Below are 18,691 nucleotides of genomic sequence, written 5' to 3' on the forward strand. Positions count from 1 at the left end.
GTTATAAAACAAAAACTTCAGCTCTAGAGCTGAAGTTCACCAATAACAAACACAAAAACTTCAGCTCCTTAAGCTGGACTTCACCAGTTACAAACACAAAACATTCAGCAAAAAAACATGTTGTAGTTTTGACAAAAAAACAAAACACAAATTTTGTTTATCTAAGGTACCATTGAACTATTATAAAACAAATAATACTACAGCTCCTAAATAGTATCATATATTTAACTCTCAAAATTTTTAAATAATCGTTCAAAAAACCTAAATATAGAATTTTCATCAACAACATAAACACTCGTTCAAAAAACCTAAAACACAATCGTAAAAGTAAAACTAATGCACTTATCAAACTAAACCCTAAGAAAATATTTTATCATAAATACATGACTATCAAAACCAAAACCAAAAATTAAATCGTAAAATAAAACCCAGAAAATTATTGCAATGTATCTGTGATTAAATCGTAATGTGGGAACAACGACGACTAGCAGTTGAAAAATCAAAACAACAACGAAAACCGTTTGATTTCAGAGAAGAACAAATCAACAAACGCGAATAACGGGAGTGAGAGACAGAGACAGTAGAGGACTAGCGTATATTTGGAGAGAAAGTAGTCTTTTAATAAAGAAAGGCAAAATAGTCTTTTCAAATGGCTTTTAACAAAAAAACGGGTACGGGTGCAAACAGAAAGACAAAGCGGCTACAGGTTAAAAAGGGGCGTCCAAATAGGGCGCCCCGTGCAATTTTTACGACCCGACCCAACACAGCCATGTAATTGAAAAAATAGGGGGGAAATTCAAAAATAGCCAGATTTACAACTGGTCGTTCAAAAATAGCCCAGTTTCAAAAGTAATCGAAATTTAACCACTTCAAAACCCATAAAATACGCCAGTATATTATGCTGGGGTTCCATTATAAGTAAACTTAAACTCCAACATATTATACTGCAAGTTCCAGGATAAGTATGCTGAAACTCCAGCATAATATGATGGCGTTCCAGCACAAGTACACTAGAATTCCAGCATAATATACTGGAGTTCCAGCAAGTATATCGGGCCAGCATAATATACTGGAGTTTAGAGCACCGGTGCTCCAGCCTCCAGTATATTATACTGGAGCCAGCAAAGTATACCGGTCCAGCATAATATGCTGGAGTTCATACATAGGTGCATCGAACTCCAGTATATTATGCTGGACCGGTCTCTGTTGCAGCAAAATAGTGGCTATTTTTCATTGACTTGGTAAATGCTGGCTATTATTGAATGACCAGTTCGAAAACTGGCTATACCGTGCTATTTTTACAAAAAATAGCTATTGTTATGAAGTTCCAAAAATTTGAAGAATTAACCTAAATAGTCGTTCATATAATTTCTTAAACTAAAAATAGATGGCACGTGTATAATTTATATATAATACATGTACAACTATATATAATCAATGTATACCAATAAAAAAAGTATAACGGTGAATTTGATAGTGCCTATTTTTCAAATAGATGGCTGAAAAGTGGGGCAGAGCTACCGGGCCAGACGAAATTCCGGTTGAACTGTGGAGGTGTGTGGGTAGAGCAGGCTTGGAATGGCTTACTGTATTGTTTAGTGTTATATTCAAGATTAATAGGATGCCTGAAGAGTGGAGGTGGAGTACAATGGTCCCGTTGTATAAGAACAAAGGTGATGTCCAGAGCTGTAACAACTATAGGGGCATCAAATTACTAAGTCATACCATGAAAGTTTGGGAGAGAGTGGTAGAAATGAGAGTGCGAAGGACGGTGTCTATTTCAGACAACCAGTTCGGGTTCATGCCGGGGCGATCTACCACAGAAGCTATCCACCTTATTAGGAGGATGGTGGAACAGTACAGGGATAGGAAGAAGGATCTCCACTGTCACGACCCAAACTGAAGGGCCATGACTAGCACCCGACCACACTTGCCGAGCACCAACGTACATTTCATCTAACCTTCATTATTATCTTTTAAGGCTGACGAGATCAATATAAATGGTATACCTAGATCATGGACAACCAACAATAAAATATGACGGCATGAACATATATAGCAGGGGATGACCAAACAATCAAGAAACTACGTATAAGGTATGAGCTACCACGCTACTATGAAAGACTATACAACAAAAACTAGCCGACAAGGTATACCAAACTATACATGAGCCGACACCTGTCTATGAGCCTCTAAAAGAACATAAGTGTTGCAACATAGCCGAAACAGGGCCCCGACATACCCATAATGTCTATAACAAAAATTGCATACCAAGACCAAGGCAAGTCCAGAGAAGGGATCTCGCCAATCACCGCTGAACTGGACAGTCTACTGTGGTGGGGGAGCTGCACCTGCCTGTCTATCAGGACCTGCAGCACGACATGCAGCGTCCACAAATAAAAGGACGTCAGTACGAATAAAGTATTGAGTATGTAAGGCAAGGAACCATAAATACGATCAGTAATGTAAGCAAGTATAGAGAATATACAACCTGTAACATCTTAGTACCTCTGAGGGCTACTTACATGAAATGCATGATACATATGTATAAATACATAAACCTTTAAAGCATTCGCCTCTGTGGGCATCATCATCATCATATCGTACCCGGCCATAATAGGCTCGGTAGAATCGTACCCGGCCACGTGGAGCTCGGTAAAACCCAACTGATCAGTGGTTGCACAATAGGTGTCGTACCCGGCCAACTATAGCGTGGCTCGGTAGAGTAAAATAGATACATATATATAATGCATGCTCGACTCATGGAATCACATTCTAAACCTTTCGGAGTGACGTAAGGTCGGTATCCTCTATACACGTTATTAGGACTAACTCTTCACTATGAACCTTATAAGATTTAGGAAGTACGAACAACATTGATAACATAAGAATAAGAGAAGTAACATTAACATCAATCGTTCCATAAGAGGGAAAACAATGTAAGTACTGCTAGCTTCTAAGAGTAGAGTATCTTTGGAAGCTCGTTCATTACATTATGTACAATCGGAGTCGTGCAAAAGAAGGAAAGGGATAGCCTCACATACCTTGTATATACTGCCCCAATCTCAAGCTATGCAATTGTCAAAACTCCTTAGTCTACAATAAGAGAAACGATACTATCATTATCATTTAAGCGTCATAACTATTATGTATCGACCACAACCTATTTTACGATGAAACGGACAGCACCTCCCCTATATATATGACCTCATACCATTCAAAACAGTCACCAAACAGCCCAAACAACATCAATAATAAACATATTGAGCCTCCCAAAATAGTCCACACATAGCCTAATCACTCCATACATACGACGACCACCGTAGTCGTGTCAAACAACCTGGAAATGTTACGAATAACTATCAGCCCATAACCCTACATATATATGGTGTTTCTCCACACCCTTCCTCCTCCAAAACTCCACAAGATAGTAGTAAAATACGCAGCCCAACAACAACGCAAAACAGTCCACAAAACAATAACATTACTACCAAGCCTTTCGATATATATCTCACAAGTTCTAGCTTCAATGGCTTAGCCGCAACTTGGATAATCTTAAATACATATAGAGTAAGAGATTCCTTACCTTTATACAGAAAGAACAACTCCAATTTGACCTTAAATTTCCATGAAATATCCCTCCAATGCTGCCACAACAACAAAAAAGCAAAACTAGCGATCAATTAGTGTTTTTCGGCACTAGAATCACTTTAGAAGGCTTGAAATCACCTAGGATTGATATTAAGAACATGAGGGAGTATTTACAGAACATAAACCCTTTAAAACAACCTCCCACACGAGCTGAAACGACACAAAAATGAGCAACAACAAGAAGAACAAGAGACTTACTAGCGCCACGAAATTCCCGACACTTGATTTGTGTTGTTTGCCCTTTTTTTGGGTCTTGAATCTTGAGAGAACCTTGATAGGATGTTCCTAGGGTTCTAAGGTCTGAAAATAGTGAAAAGAAGTGGCTTAAAACGGGTTGGAGGCATCCTATATATGTCCAAATATCTTAAACCGACTTAGTGGGCCCCATAGAGAGGTGCTTGGCGCAGTCTTGCGAAAATGCGAATATCTATCTACTACGAGATCGTATCGATGAACGGTTTAATGCGTTGGAAACTAGACTCATAGATATTTAATTTGGTTGGTAGATCACATCGTAATTCCTTGTAAATTATGAGAAAATATTAGAAACATTTGACCTAATGTTTAAGTAAAATTATGAACCTAAGTTGCGACAACTTTTGTCGACTTTTGTTTCATAACTCGTTTGACTTCAAGACTTATGATACGGATATTATATGATTAAAATACCTTAATAAATGACCTCTTGAGTGTATTAAGCACCGCTAGATTACCTGAATATACGAGTTACAACATCCTTGATTCGTTTAACTTCTAATACTGGTTAATCACCCTTATACACTCTTGTATCACTTAAGACCAATAGGATTGACTTCTTATCATCTCAAAGATAATTCCTTCTTGGATTTATGTTAACTAATATATGGCATGAACTAACACATGTGGATATGGGTTGTAACATCCACATGGTGTTTATTGATCTGGAGAAAGCGTACGATAGGGTTCCTAGGGAGGTCTTGTGGAGCTGCTTAGAGGATAAAGGGGTCCAGGTTGACTATATTAGGGTGATTAAAGATATGTATGCTGGAGCTAAGACTCGGGTTAGGACAGTAGGAGGCGACTCTGAACACTTTCCAGTTGTTACGGGGTTGCACCAAGGGTCTGCGCTCAGCGTATTCCTATTTGCCCTGGTGATGGATGCACTGACTTATCATATTCAAGGGGAGGTGCCATGGTGCATGCTATTTGCTGATGACATTATTCTAATTGACGAGACACAAGGCGGCGCCAACGAGAGGCTAGAGATTTGGAGACATGCTCTTGAGTCTAAAGGTTTCAAGTTGAGCAGGACGAAGACGGAATACCTCGAGTGCAAATTTGGAGTTGAGCCGACGGAAACGGGAGTTGAAGTGAGGCTTGACTCTCAAGTCATTCCCAAGAGGGGTAGTTTCAAGTACCTTGGATCGGTTATTCAGGAGATCGGGGAGATTGACGAGGATGTCACACACCGTATAGGGGTGGGGTGGATGAAGAGGAGGTTAGCATCGGGAGTCTTGTGTGACAAGAAAGTGCCACCGTTACTAAAAGGTAAGTTTTATAGAGCAGTGGTTAGGTCTGCCATGTTATATGGAACTGAATGTTGGCCGGTAAAGAACTCACACATCCAGAAGATGAAAGTAGCAGAGATGAGGATGTTGAGGTGGATGTGCGGACATACAAGGATGGATAAGATTAGGAATGAAGATATTCGAGAGAAGGTGGGCGTGGCCCCCATGGAGGACAAGATGCGGGAAGTAAGACTCAGATGGTTCGGGCACATTCAGAGGAGGAGCACTGATGCACCGGTGAGGAGGTGTGAGCGACTGGTTGTAGTGGGCACGCGGAGAGGTAGAGGGCGACCTAAGAAGTATTGGGGAGAGGTGATCAGACAGGACATGGCGCGACTTAGGATTACTGAGGACATGGCCCTTGACAGGGAATTATGGAAGTCGAGCATTAAGGTTGTAGGTTAGGGGAAACTTGTGAATATTTCTACAGCACAATAGAGTGAGACTAGCCAGTTAGGAGTTAGACTAAGAATGTCATTGGTCGTCTATTGATGCAGGGCTTTACCTGCTAGTTTTACTATACCAGCCATCTATTTCGTATTTCGTATTCTGTATTTCATATCTCTTATATTGCTGTTATTTTATTATGCATTTTTATGGTACTAATATATCGGCTCCTGTTGCTTTTTTTGAGCCGAGGGTCTCCTGGAAACAGCCTCTCTACCCTTCGGGGTAGGGGTAAGGTCTGCGTACATATTACCCTCCCCAGACCCCACTTGTGGGATTATACTGGGTCGTTATTGTTGTTGTTGTTGTATACATAGATTATACATTAATTATATATGATTATACACATATTATATGAAAATAGCACGAGCTAGCCAGTTTTTTGATTGATAATTGAAAAATAGCCAGCGTTTGCAAAGTCATTGAAAAATAGCCACTATTTTACTGCAACACGGAAAGTTCCAGCATAATATACTGGAGATTGGTGCATCTGTGCATCTGTGCATGAACTTCCAACATATTATGCTGGAACTCCAACACACGGAAAGTTCCAGCATAATATAGACATTGGAGCACCTGTGTATGTGTTTGAAGTATATTATACTGGAACTTCATTATATTATGCTGGAATATTTTTCGAATTTTGAACAGTGTTTTCGTTCATATTTATCTTTACATGAAAAGTGAGGCTAAATTTCCATTATTTTTGAAACTGTGGCTATTTTTCAATTATCACTTGTAATAATTTCTCCCTAACAGCTTGTTTGGATGGTTGTTACATATCGTTTCATAATGTATCGTATCATATTGTATTGTATTGTATTGTATTGTATTGTATTGTTTGATGAATACAATGTTTGGATGGATTGTGTCGGTTTGCCGTCGTTTCATAGTATCATGCACCAGTAATATGATGAATAAACTTGCAATATTATAAAGAAAAATTATGAGATGGTATATAAAAAGGTAGGATAAATGATAAAATAAAATTATTTAATAATAATGAAGGGTGAGATTGAGAGAAAAACACAAGGAAACGATGCGACCACACCAAATTGGTCGTTACATAAAGTGACACATTTCATTGTTACGTAACGACAGATTTAACGATACGATACAATACAATAAAATTTAAGTAACAATCAAAACAAACATTGTATTTAAAGTAATAATACGATACGATACAACTGGTAACAACCATCCAAACAAGCTGTAAGAGAAGCTTATTAATGAATTTTTTTTCGAAGAACTTGGGCGAATCGAAAGTTCATGTTGGCGAGTCACGCGGGGAAATCTGGATTAGTCAGATTTCTGGAATATAGAATAAAAAGTAAGTTGAGCATCCATTGAATTGAAATATATGTGGGAACAAAAATGTAATTCTGACTCCTTATATACACAAACGTAACGTCGTTATCAACCAGAAGAGAAAACTGACTTTTATGCTTCTGCATTACAATTACAAAAAGTTAGCCTGCTGTTCTATATCAGAAGCCACCGGCTTCATTTTGAAGGCGTGTGAAATTATTTTTCTTCCAGTTAATATACACGATAATCAATTTTACAGCTTGAAAAATTCAACAAGATTAATATGGACCCTATGACCTATCTAGTGGGAAAATCATATATTGTATATTAACAAAAAGGAAAACAATGGGATTGCAGTTTTTTCAAGGGAAAGTAGGTCTTCTACCCAAAGCATAGGAAGGTGATGAATTAATGATTTCCTGGCCAAGCTCATTTATCTTGTTGAGCAAAAGTGTTTGTTCAGTCTCCAGCTGGACCATAAACTCCTCTTGGGATTCGTGTAGGTTTTCCATTTCGTGCAGTGATGCTGAAAGTCCTTCAAGATCATCGTCTTCTATAAAAGACTGGAACTTGATCATCATTTGCTTCATCTGATGGAATCCATCATCAAGGGTAATATGTCAGCAAATTGTTGAAGTTTGGTGCCTAGTGATAGTCTACACAATGTAAATTACATAGGGACCTGATCTTACCTGGTTAGAAATTTGGCGGCGTGCTTTGGTCACTGAGGACTCAGAATCTACGCTTGTTTTCTTTTCTAGATCCGGAACTTTGCGTGTGACTTGAATATGGATCTCTCCCTTCTTCACATTTTGAAGGGGTATCCACTTGTCAAACATTTGATTTGGAGGCAACCTTTGGTATTCAACGACACAATCACCTATGCTTGCTGTTGGCAGTAAATGGTTGTGGTCCTTAACATGCAACTCCAGGGGACTCCCATCATCGGGAAATTCTAATGTCTGGTGCCATTGAGGATGCAAAGTTTTGTACATAACCTGCAAAGAATTCAGGATGGATAGAAAAATCCTGTTAAACATTCATATTTTTCAATATAGACCAGAGATAGCCATTTCCTTCTCCTATTCTCTTTGCAGCTCTAGTATTTGCAGTAATGGTTTCCGAATTAGTTTCAACAATTCCAAAAAGGTCTATACTTGATGATACAGTTTGTTTGCAACAATAGCTTCAGCATGAGACAAAAAACCTTCAGCAAATAATAGAAGTGTGAAAAGAAAACGACAAAAAGCATTATCTCTAAATTCTAACCTTAGTTCTTCTCTTCAAATTGCCATATTGTACCCTCACATAAGGATCACTGGTTCCTCGGAGATCCGCAGCAACAAGGTCTTTTGCCTCGATGAGAGCAAGTTCAACCCAACCATTGGAAGAACTACCATTTGAACCCTAAAAACACCAATCAGAAGGAAAGTGGCATCATAATCAAGAACATGAGCATGTAAGTGTATCGTTTTCCTTTTACTCTCGGGTGTTTTTTTCTCATACTAATCTGAAATGCCTCCTTTCTCATCATTTCCTCATTAAATTACTAAATGACCAATAACAGCTATGATCGAGAATACCTTGGATCCTTCATAGTCATCAACTCTGACTGCTTCTATCTGGAGCCGCAATTCTCCAGAATTCACTTTCTCGAGAGGAATCCACACGTCCCTCGGGGACCCCTCTATAAGTCCTTCTAAGCTTACTCGTGCACTACCAATGTTCTCATCTCCAAACATCTCCTCAATGAAGCACTTTATCTTCAGATATTCACCACCACTTATTTCATCAAATTCAAACTTCTGATTCCAGGTAGGATCTGAAGTATGTGAAACAGTTCTCGTTCTCTTCAGAGCCTGAGAAAAAAGTTTAAGGATCACTACATATTCACTCAAGCTCCCTTGTATTGTAGTATTAAAAGAGCTTTTAGTACTCCATTTCTAAAACAATTCATGAAAGGCATCAATCAAGCACATACACGGGAATTTAGTTTTGGAGAAATGATATTTCAAGTGACGAGTTCTGTGAGGAAAAAAGAGATATACCTTCCCGTACTGGAATTTTACGTAACAGCCAGAACCAGGCTTTCCAAATTTATCTTTTGATGGAAGGTCCTTTCCTTCAACTATTGTCACGTAGATTTTTCTTCCTGTTCTAGGTAGAAAACTTGATGTACTATTGAGTGAATGCTGAGAGCTGATAGGTAAACCGTTCGAGCTATCTGAACCATCAGCGAATTGCCATTCCTTCAAGACGAGTTTCACTGTCAACTGAAACAATCATTTAAAACAAAGAAATTAGTACTACATAACTCCGTATCTACACCAAATAAAAAGAATGAACATCACTTTCTTTGTCATTTCAATCCTTCTACTTCCAGTGGAGCATATCCTAATAAGTCAGTCTCACATGTGAAGAGAAGTTGTTCGCTAGAAGCAGGACAAAGAACTAGTTATGAGGTACATATTAACCTAAATATTATTATTGGTTGAAGAGAAACAGACAGAATGAACGGGAAACTCGACTTGTTAAGGTCCTTCTGGAAAGAGAAATAAAGGGGAAGGAGTCTTCTTGACTATATTTGAACAACGCATGCAAGAAAGCTCCGTGTAGGAGTAAATGGTACATGGAAAAAGGAAAATTTAGACTAAATAAAATACGGGAATTCTATGCTAAGTTCCTAATCCTACTGTGTCAATTACAAATTTTGAGAATTGATTCTCTCCAAGATCATCAAGTTCTAATACCATATAAAAAGAGGGGAAAAACACTTACCGAGTTGAAGTTGAACAATAAAAGAGGACGTGCATTACATGAAATAGGGGAATCATAGACTACATTAAATACGAAAATTTTATGCCAAGGAAAGTTTCCCATTTCTTGGTATTCTTTAAATATGACACAGCATTAATAATATTCTCTTTGACTTTCAATAGTCCTGTCTCATTTAGGAAGTTTAATCGTTCTAACTAGACATTGACTTGAATTTTCAGAGCTGTAAGCAGGATAAGACAATCCATATTTTACTACAAGTGTCCTGCCTCTGACGGTCCAAAGGAATCTATGATACCACGAAAGGATACAAATTGAAATACACCATGTTTATGATGATAAGATTGTGAATAATACCGTTCTGTGTTATGTTTTTTGCATTATCATTATCAACTACACAATTTGCAGATGTGGAAGCTCAAACGAAGCCAAAGTATAGTGTAAGGAGAATTATGGGGGCTGCAATTTTAAAAAGACCATAGTTTAAAACTAGATTCCTACCTCTCCTGAATTAATCCCCTCAAATGGAACCGTCATTTCAATTTCTTTACCACAAAACTCAGCACGCCTGGCTATAGCAGCGGAGTCAGCTCCCGTTGCCCAAAACATTGTTGAATCATCTGCAACATATCTCATCTGTTTCATAAAGCCATATCATGTGTCAAATGCCACTACAGAGTGATAGAGAACCAATAAATGTTTCAGCCCGTAAAATGAGCGAACTGAAAAATTAATGCAGTAAGGCTCACTCCTTGCTACTAATTCATAGTTTATGTTTGAAGATAGAAATAAGAAAAAGATGTCACTGATCTTTAATTGGAATTGACTAACAACAACTACGTCCCTAAATTGGATGCACTATCATCCCAAATTTACCCGTCATGCTATGACATTCAAGTCAACCTGAAATTATTTTGATACTATGTCACACGGACCTTCATTTGCCCAGATATACCCGTGTCCAACGAGTGTGATAACGGCGTGGGTATGTCATGTAGATCCTCCAGAGTACACTAAAAATTAGCAAAACACTGGACACACTTGTATAGGATACTTAAACAAACTTGTGTGAGATACATACCCATAAACAAGTCATGGAACAGACTTTAATATATAAAGCATGGGTCTTAGCATATTAATTTACATAGATTCACCTTTATTTCACAGCTTGTCAGATAGTCATACTTCACGCTGCCAGGAGTGCATTCAAATAAATTGAACCTAATTGTTCCTGCATCCTCATGTAGAGTCATATTGAACTTTGAGTCCCATCTAGGGCAGGATCCTGGTCTGACATCTGTTTTCCTGGTTAATTCTTCAAGTTCAACCTCGACAAATGTCCGCAAATCCTTGTAATCATGGAGATTCTCCACATAACTATCTGTCGATGAGCTTTGTTTCCTGGAAGGGCTACTCCTCAGGTTACTTCTTGACAATTTGCTGGCAGACATCACGGTCACTGAGAGTACACCAGCGACAGCCCTTTTGAATAAATTTACCGCAGGCAAAGAAAAACAATTACGGCGAGGTTCAACCATCCTCTTAGATAAGGAGTCATTAACAAGTTTAACCTGTGAAATAAAATAAGCAAAATAATTAACTTAGTATTAACGAATCAAAATACTTCTGTAAACTGAGGAAAGAGGGAAAGGTCAATAACATAGAAGCTATAAGCTTTACTGATTGTAATAGGATATGTGTAGTTAAGATTAGAAAATTTACTGCCCAATTGGGGTTCGGGAAGCAAGATGTCATAGTGTAATAAATCAGTCGCCTACCAGCCATGCAGAAACACCTGGCAGCTCAGTTGCTGGAAGAGATTGGCTTCCACCACTTCCAAATGCAACGCCTATCCTAACCTCCGGAGGCGCCACAAATGAGTATAAAAATGCTCTTCCATCTAGAACTGGCACTAAGCGGAGCTGTAATAGTTGGATTAAAGAACCGTTAGTTCACAGCAGTAATCCTTGTAGCCAAGGAAACGGCAGAACTTTAAGAATGACATATGACCCTTAAGTAAACTCTTTTGAAGCAGAGCTGTTTGAGCAAAGCTGCTCTACTTCTGCCCTAAATCGAGGTGTAGAAGGTAAATATTTATGGTGTAGCTGTAGTCTTATGGAACCATAAATACCCACAAAAATAACTAAATGAAGTACTTGCATAATTATCATTCTTTTAGCTGAATTTATATTTTTCCAAGAGGCTGAAAAGGTAAAAATGTACATACATCACCCTTGATGTGGATGCTGTTAATAACTATCCGAGCAGTCCCCATTAAAGGCTTTCCCAACTTGGCAAGCAACATGATACTTATATCGGTAGTGTCCCAGTCAAAACCAAGATGCACAATTTTCTGTCCACAGAGGTAATAGTCAGAATAAGATCTCCATTTTTTTAATACAAAGGGGAAAAAGGAAAGAACAGACAAGTTAGAACCAAACCTGATCACCGGAAGTTGACCACCGTATCCCACGAAGCCCTAAGAGCGGAGGTTTAGAACCAAGTGAAAATTCTTGTAATTCGATCTTTTCCTACAATCATGATCAAGTCAGCTATCAGTTCTTGTAATTTAGGCAACATTTAATCTAGTACGAATCGTCATATGAAGGGGCAGACAAGAAAACTCACAATCAACTTTGGTTTTCGTTGTTTCATGCGTCTCTGTGTCATAACAATTAAAAGAAGAAAAGGCAAATATTTAGATAAAAGAACAGAAACTTAAGTATGTTCTAAAATAAAAGCAGTGTCATTACAGAGCATCACATATGCATTTATATTTATCCTACCCACTTTTTCCATCAACACTCAACTACGTATCAGTTAAGATTCCGCTGCCTGTTGAGCAAAATGCAAGCACGTGCATATACAGAGAGAGGTACAGAACAAAGTAATTTACCTCAACAATAGAAGAGAACCTCAAAGAAAGCCTTGGGCTCATATAAGTAGGCCAAATTTCAATTAGTAGCTTGTTCAGCCACTCACACTGCTCCAAAGGTGTTGTTGGCTGTAGAAGGCAAAAAGAAAAAAGAAAGAGCAAAATAAGCGTAACGCAATGGCAAAGGAAAAGCAAGGAAAATGACAATGAAATTACTGATGTCTCCAGCAACACTTGCATCCATTTCTTATTCAAGTCTTCCGCAAGAATTTTGCGCTGGTAACTTCCATACTGCAAATAGAAAAGTTGGTGCTTGATTAGAGCCTTATATACCTTTGTGTCTATTCAAAATATAGTAGGACAGACATTCTGGGAAAGAAAGACACTAAGCAGAATATTACCTAGCTGATAAAAATTAACTAATAAAAAGCCATCACATTACCAACACTGAAGAGGATTTCAGTAAAAGATAAAGGGTAACCCGGTAAACTAAGCTCCCGCTACATGCGGGTTCCGGATAAGGTCCGGACTACAAGGGTCTATTGTACGCAGCCTTACCTGCATTTATGCAAGAGACTGTTTCCACGGCTTGAACCCATGACCTCCTGGTCACATGGCAGCAACTTTACCAACTCCCCGATTTTAGTAGCAGATATTTTGAGAAAATCTCACTGCAACAAGGAAATAGCGACCTTCTACACATTGATCTAGAAATAACTCAAAAATAAAAGTTTGGCTGTCGGTGGAGATATCAAAGTACAAAACCACAGATGACATCAGAAGAAAAATAAACACAAAAGATCAAGCAATATGTCACCAGGAAAATATAATACTTCGTTCCGTATAGATCCAAGAATTTGTTAAAGATCAATATAGTTGAAGAAATTCACATCCCAAATTAAACCAATCAAGTGAAGGCAAATAAGAGAGAAGTTGTTAACCTGAAAAACTGCCCAGACAGCTACGGCAAGAGGAACCCAATTAGTGAGAGAGAAAATCCACTTCTCTATCACCCAAACAACTAAAAATATTGGAATTACAAACGGAAGAATTGGTTTATCAGCTAACAACTGATTCAGGAAATCCATAGCTTGTCTCACATCCAATGAACTTGCTCTCTTTTTCTTCACCATCTAAATACTAGTATGCAACTACAGTAACCAAGTTCTCAATAGCAATACTGCACTTGATCAACTTTAGCTTTTTTACCGCATTCCAAGAAAATTAAAGATTTAAAAACTTGTCTTTTTCCCTTGTTTTACAGAAACAGAGAAATGAGAATTTTTTTTTTATTGACTTGGGAATAAGAAAAGACAGGAACTGAAGAACATATACCCCTTTTGAATCCGTTAAGAAAGCAGAGGGAATTCAGAGAGACGACTCAAAGACTTGGTAAATTTTGCGCCTTTTTATCTGTCCAAAATGAAGACTAAGCTACAAGATGGAAACCCAGAAGAAAAGTCCAAGTCAACTGAGACGCCTTGGACATGCATATGGTTTAGTAGTTATATCTTTCTTTTCCAATTTAAACGATACATTTTGAGTTAGCATGAAATTTCTTTTAAAAAAAATAAAAGTTTTGGTGGAATTATAATATTTATGCGATTATAAATTTTTTTATTATCCAAAAATATTCCCCCGAAAGTTACACAGCAAACCGACCATTCACAGTAACGTGGAAATTCAGTACTTCAATTCACTTTAGTACTTTAGAAAGGCCCCTAAGCATTATTTAATTCATTAATTATGATAAAGTGGTAAATATTTTTTCTATTCTCGAGTATCTTTGTTAGGGAGTGTTTTATTTACTTATGTGGAATTTTAACTTAATCGGACTCAGACACCTATTGAAAAACAAAAACAAACAAACTAAATTTACAACTTTTGAACGAACCGCATACATTATTTAATTCATTAATTTATTGCTTAAAAAGTCATATCCCATTTTTGCCTATTAAGCACCTTTCCCTTTTTAGTTTTACCCAGCCCTCATTCAATTTACCCAGAAAGTTCTAAAATATTATTTTGGGGTTATTTATTTATTTTAAGAATGCACCCTTAAAGTATCATTTCAGCGATTAACACAAGAAGAAAATCATTGCTATTACAAGAAAAAATAAAAACAGTTATAGTCACATGCCCTTAACATGCAGGTTAGCTAGTAGTAGTTCCTTAATTGATATATATAACTGAAAAAAAATATGTTAACACAATAATTAGGTAAAATACCAACAGGTCAAAAACAGAATTATATTAAAAAAGAATATGGTTGATAAGTTTAAAAAGGTATGGCTCTTTAATAAATATTTTGAAGTAGATATGATTAGTGGTGGTCTAGGGGTGGCAAACGGGCGGGGCGGATCAGGGCGGAAATGAGACGGTAATGAAACAAATTATTTGACCCACCCATATTTAATACGGATAAAAAAGAAATTATTAATCAGCCGATAATATAGGTAACCATAATATGGGACAACTTGAGGAACATCAATTTGAGGTTTTACAAATGTATAAGTTAAATCCAGTGGCGGACCCAGGATTTTGTGCAAGCGAGTTCAGTCAGAGAAGTCCATATCTAACATAAGCCGTATAAACGGGTTCAAAAATAATTTCTATACAAAATTTACCTTGCTTTAGCCATAATTTATACATATACACAGTATTATTTTTTGACGAAACGGGTTCAGTTGAACCCACTTCTCACCACTTGAGTTCGCCCCTAGTTAAACCCAATAGTTATCCATTTGTTATCCATTTTCTAAATGGATAATATGGTTCTCATCCATATTTGATCCGTTTTTGAAAACTTTATTATTCAACCCATTTTTCAATGGATAAAATAAGTAGTTAATTGTTTTCTTTTAACCATTTTGTCATTACTAGCGTTGGAAATCCATTTTATTAATAATGGTTTTACAAATCGTGATGCACATTTTAAAAGTGCAATATTTGATTCTGCACCAAACATTTCTCATCCCCTTTCTCTACATAAAAAGGGACTAATATCAAATGTACTGCGTAGTTGTTTACAATAAAATCCTATATTTCCAAAAAAAAGGTATATTCTCGGTATTGTAGTTCGGGTGTAAATTACAATTATTGTTGCAAGTACTTGTAATTATGTAAGTTAATTAAAAGCTGTATACATTTTTTTTTATTTCTCACCGGTATTCGGTATCCACATTGGGGCACGACTAATCCGGATTCGCACCGAGAAGTTCCACATTGTGGATTAAAGCGCTCCCAGCAAAGGCGACTCTATAATCAGGGCTCGAACTCGAGACCTCTGGTTAAAGGTTAATGAGTACTTACCACTCCACCACAGCCCTCGTTGGTAAAGCTGTATACAGTGTATAAAGCTGTATACATTCAATTAAGCGAAGCTGTCTCTAGAGCTGTCAATATGGGTCGGGTCGGGCTACCCCAGCCCAGCCCACGTGGGCTTTAGCAATTGACGGGCTGGGCTGGGCTAGCCCACCATTTTGATGTGCCTTATAATGGTCAGCCCACCCTAGCCCTATGTGGGCGCGGGCCCCCACGGGCCGGCCCATCATTTTTGAAAATATAATTTTATATTTTTTCTTTAAGTTCTGACCTAAAAAAAGATGATTATTTAAAAGTTAAAAAATTTCTTATTGGAAATAATTCACAAAACATAATAACTTTTTATATTGTTCCAATATATCACAATAAATACTAAAAAAAATAAAAGACAAGACTATATTTCGTTCACTAAAAGTCAAAGCTTAAAACAAACTATTCAAGAGAATGTTCATGATGCTTATGAGATATCCAACACATCATCTTCATCAAACACATTTGAATCCGCTTGTGACAAGGTTGTCTTAACATCTTCACTTTCATCTACAATTTATATGCAATATTAATTAGTTAAATATTAAAAATAATTAAATTTTAAAAATTAATAATATTTAAATTCACATAAAAAATATTACTAGTTTGAGTTCGGCAAAACATGCGCAACCAATTTCAAGTAGTAACAAATGTTTGGACATTTTCATAATAAATGCAACTTCTGTACTTTGTAAGAACACACCACCAATGCTAAATGTTGATTCCGATGGTACAATGGTAATAAGAATGCTAAGTACATCACGCACCATCATTGAAAGATCGGGATATTTTCTAGAATTGTCCTTCCAATACATAACAACATCATCTCTTGAAACTTCTCAAGATCAAGTTTTGGTTCCTCTTAGTAAAGATCCAATACTTTCCATCTCTAAAGGCAGTATATTTTTTATTTTTTTATATATTTTAAGTAAATATTTTATTAAGCCCATGGGCCGGCCCAGTCCAACCTCAGTCAAGCCTCACGGGCCACGAGCTTACTCGGGTCGGGCTTAAAAGCCTCGATTTTAAACGGGCTCCAAATATTCTAGTCCAGCCCTGCTAAATCACGAGTTGTGCTGGGCCGGCCCAGCGGGCCAAGCCCATGTTGACGGTTCTATCTCTTATACCATGAAAAAATAAATACACTGCGGTGTGGTAAAGACAAAACATGTAGAATTTAATTCCACTAACTTTGTAGTTAGATGCGCATATTAAAAGCAAGATTCTTCAATTTAGCCAAATTAATATGTGCTTATTATCCACCTATAAGGTTCATGTCCGATAGACACTTTTGTCATTAAGCATGTGGGGCACTTTAACTGTTACTTCCTCCGGCTCATAATAACACCAATTTACTTTTAGCACGCCCATTAAGAAAATATTAAATTCTATACAAAAATATCTACTATGACTTAAACTATTCCTAATTAAACATTTAATGTGAGGAGTAAGAAAACTTTTTAGGAATATGTACATATAGGTTATTTTGTAAAAACAAATTGAATTCTTTCTTAATTACATAACTTGACACTTATTTTGAACCAAAATGAAAAAACAAATTGGTCACTTATTGTGAACCGGAGGGAGTAACATTTATGGGTGCGTTTGGTACGAAGGAAAATATTTTCCGGAAAATATATTTTAATTTTCTCATGTTTGGTTGGCTTAAATATTTTTCTCATGAACTCATTTTCCTCCAATTGGAGGAAAATATTTTCCTTATCAAGAGAAGCAAAAATATTTTCCAAAACTCCTTTTCAACCTTCCGCAGCCTCACCAATTCACCCCACACCACCCAACCCCACCCAACCCACCCTCTCTCTAAAAAGGTTTTTTTCGGCACCACCTATTTTTTGTTTTTCTGCACCACCCACCTCCACCCCGCCAAACCCACCCCCCACCCCTCAGCAAAAAAAAAAAGTTTGTTTTTTTACTTTTTTTTTTGTAATTTGCAAATTTCTGTTTTTTCGTTTTTTTGCACCACCCACCCACCTCACTGCCCCCTCCCCCCGGGATTTTTTTTATATATATATTTTCAGTTTTAATTTTTTCATTCGGTTTACAGATTTGAAATTTTACAAGTTCCAAAGTTATGAGTTCGGAGGTTTATTTTGTTAAGCTGTTGTGAACTTTAAACTGAATTTAGGGGATGTTTAGATTGGATTTTAAGCTGGTCAAATTAGCTTTTAAGTTTTTTTTTTTAATGTTTGGCAAAATTAAAAAATGCTTAAAATAAGTTTAAATTGCTTAAAACAAGTCAAAAAGTTTAAAAGCTATTTTTACTGAAAAAAATACTTTTTAAAGTTAATCCAAACGGGCTCTTTCTTTATGTATAAGCACAACATTATCTTTTAAAAAGTTCTTTTAATTTCCTCTAAATGGAAACTTAGGACTGAGGTAAGTTCAAAAGATCCAACACAAGAATACAATTCGTGGGAAGGTTCGCAGAATTGATTCTCTTCTCCTCTTTTTTTTGTAAGGATTTGGTTGACCTAAAGAGTAAAAGAGAGTACGTACTTTCTTATTATGATGCCTAAAAGAAAATTTTGATGATAAAAAATATAAACAGTATGTTGTCTCATTCTATTTGGTACTCAACATTTAAGGATTCGATTAGTCCAAATTTGAATCTTATAAATTTCATTTAACGAGAAAATGCTCCTTGCTAGATTTTGATTATTTATTTTAGAGTCCGATTCTAATATAGGGATCCCGTGTCACCACATTCCTGCAT

General features: G+C 36.9%; 1 protein-coding gene across 1 annotated transcript; it reads right to left on the reverse strand.

The window, feature by feature from the left end:
- Positions 1-7,151: 7,151 nt before the first annotated feature.
- LOC107816669 (uncharacterized) lies at positions 7,152-14,098 on the reverse strand. The gene is made up of 14 exons (XM_016642398.2): positions 13,545-14,098; positions 12,820-12,894; positions 12,625-12,732; positions 12,357-12,389; positions 12,170-12,259; positions 11,956-12,081; positions 11,507-11,650; positions 10,883-11,299; positions 10,230-10,364; positions 9,002-9,226; positions 8,537-8,812; positions 8,223-8,360; positions 7,646-7,951; positions 7,152-7,543 (listed from the first exon to the last, which is right to left on the reverse strand). The coding sequence occupies exons 1-14, from the start codon at positions 13,734-13,736 to the stop codon at positions 7,316-7,318; spliced, it is 2,493 nt and encodes an 830-aa protein (XP_016497884.1). The 5' UTR covers positions 13,737-14,098; the 3' UTR covers positions 7,152-7,315.
- Between the last annotated feature and the right edge of the window lie 4,593 nt (positions 14,099-18,691).

The sequence above is a fragment of the Nicotiana tabacum genome, chromosome 6, assembly GCF_000715075.1.
Source record: "Nicotiana tabacum cultivar K326 chromosome 6, ASM71507v2, whole genome shotgun sequence".
NCBI lineage: Eukaryota > Viridiplantae > Streptophyta > Magnoliopsida > Solanales > Solanaceae > Nicotiana > Nicotiana tabacum.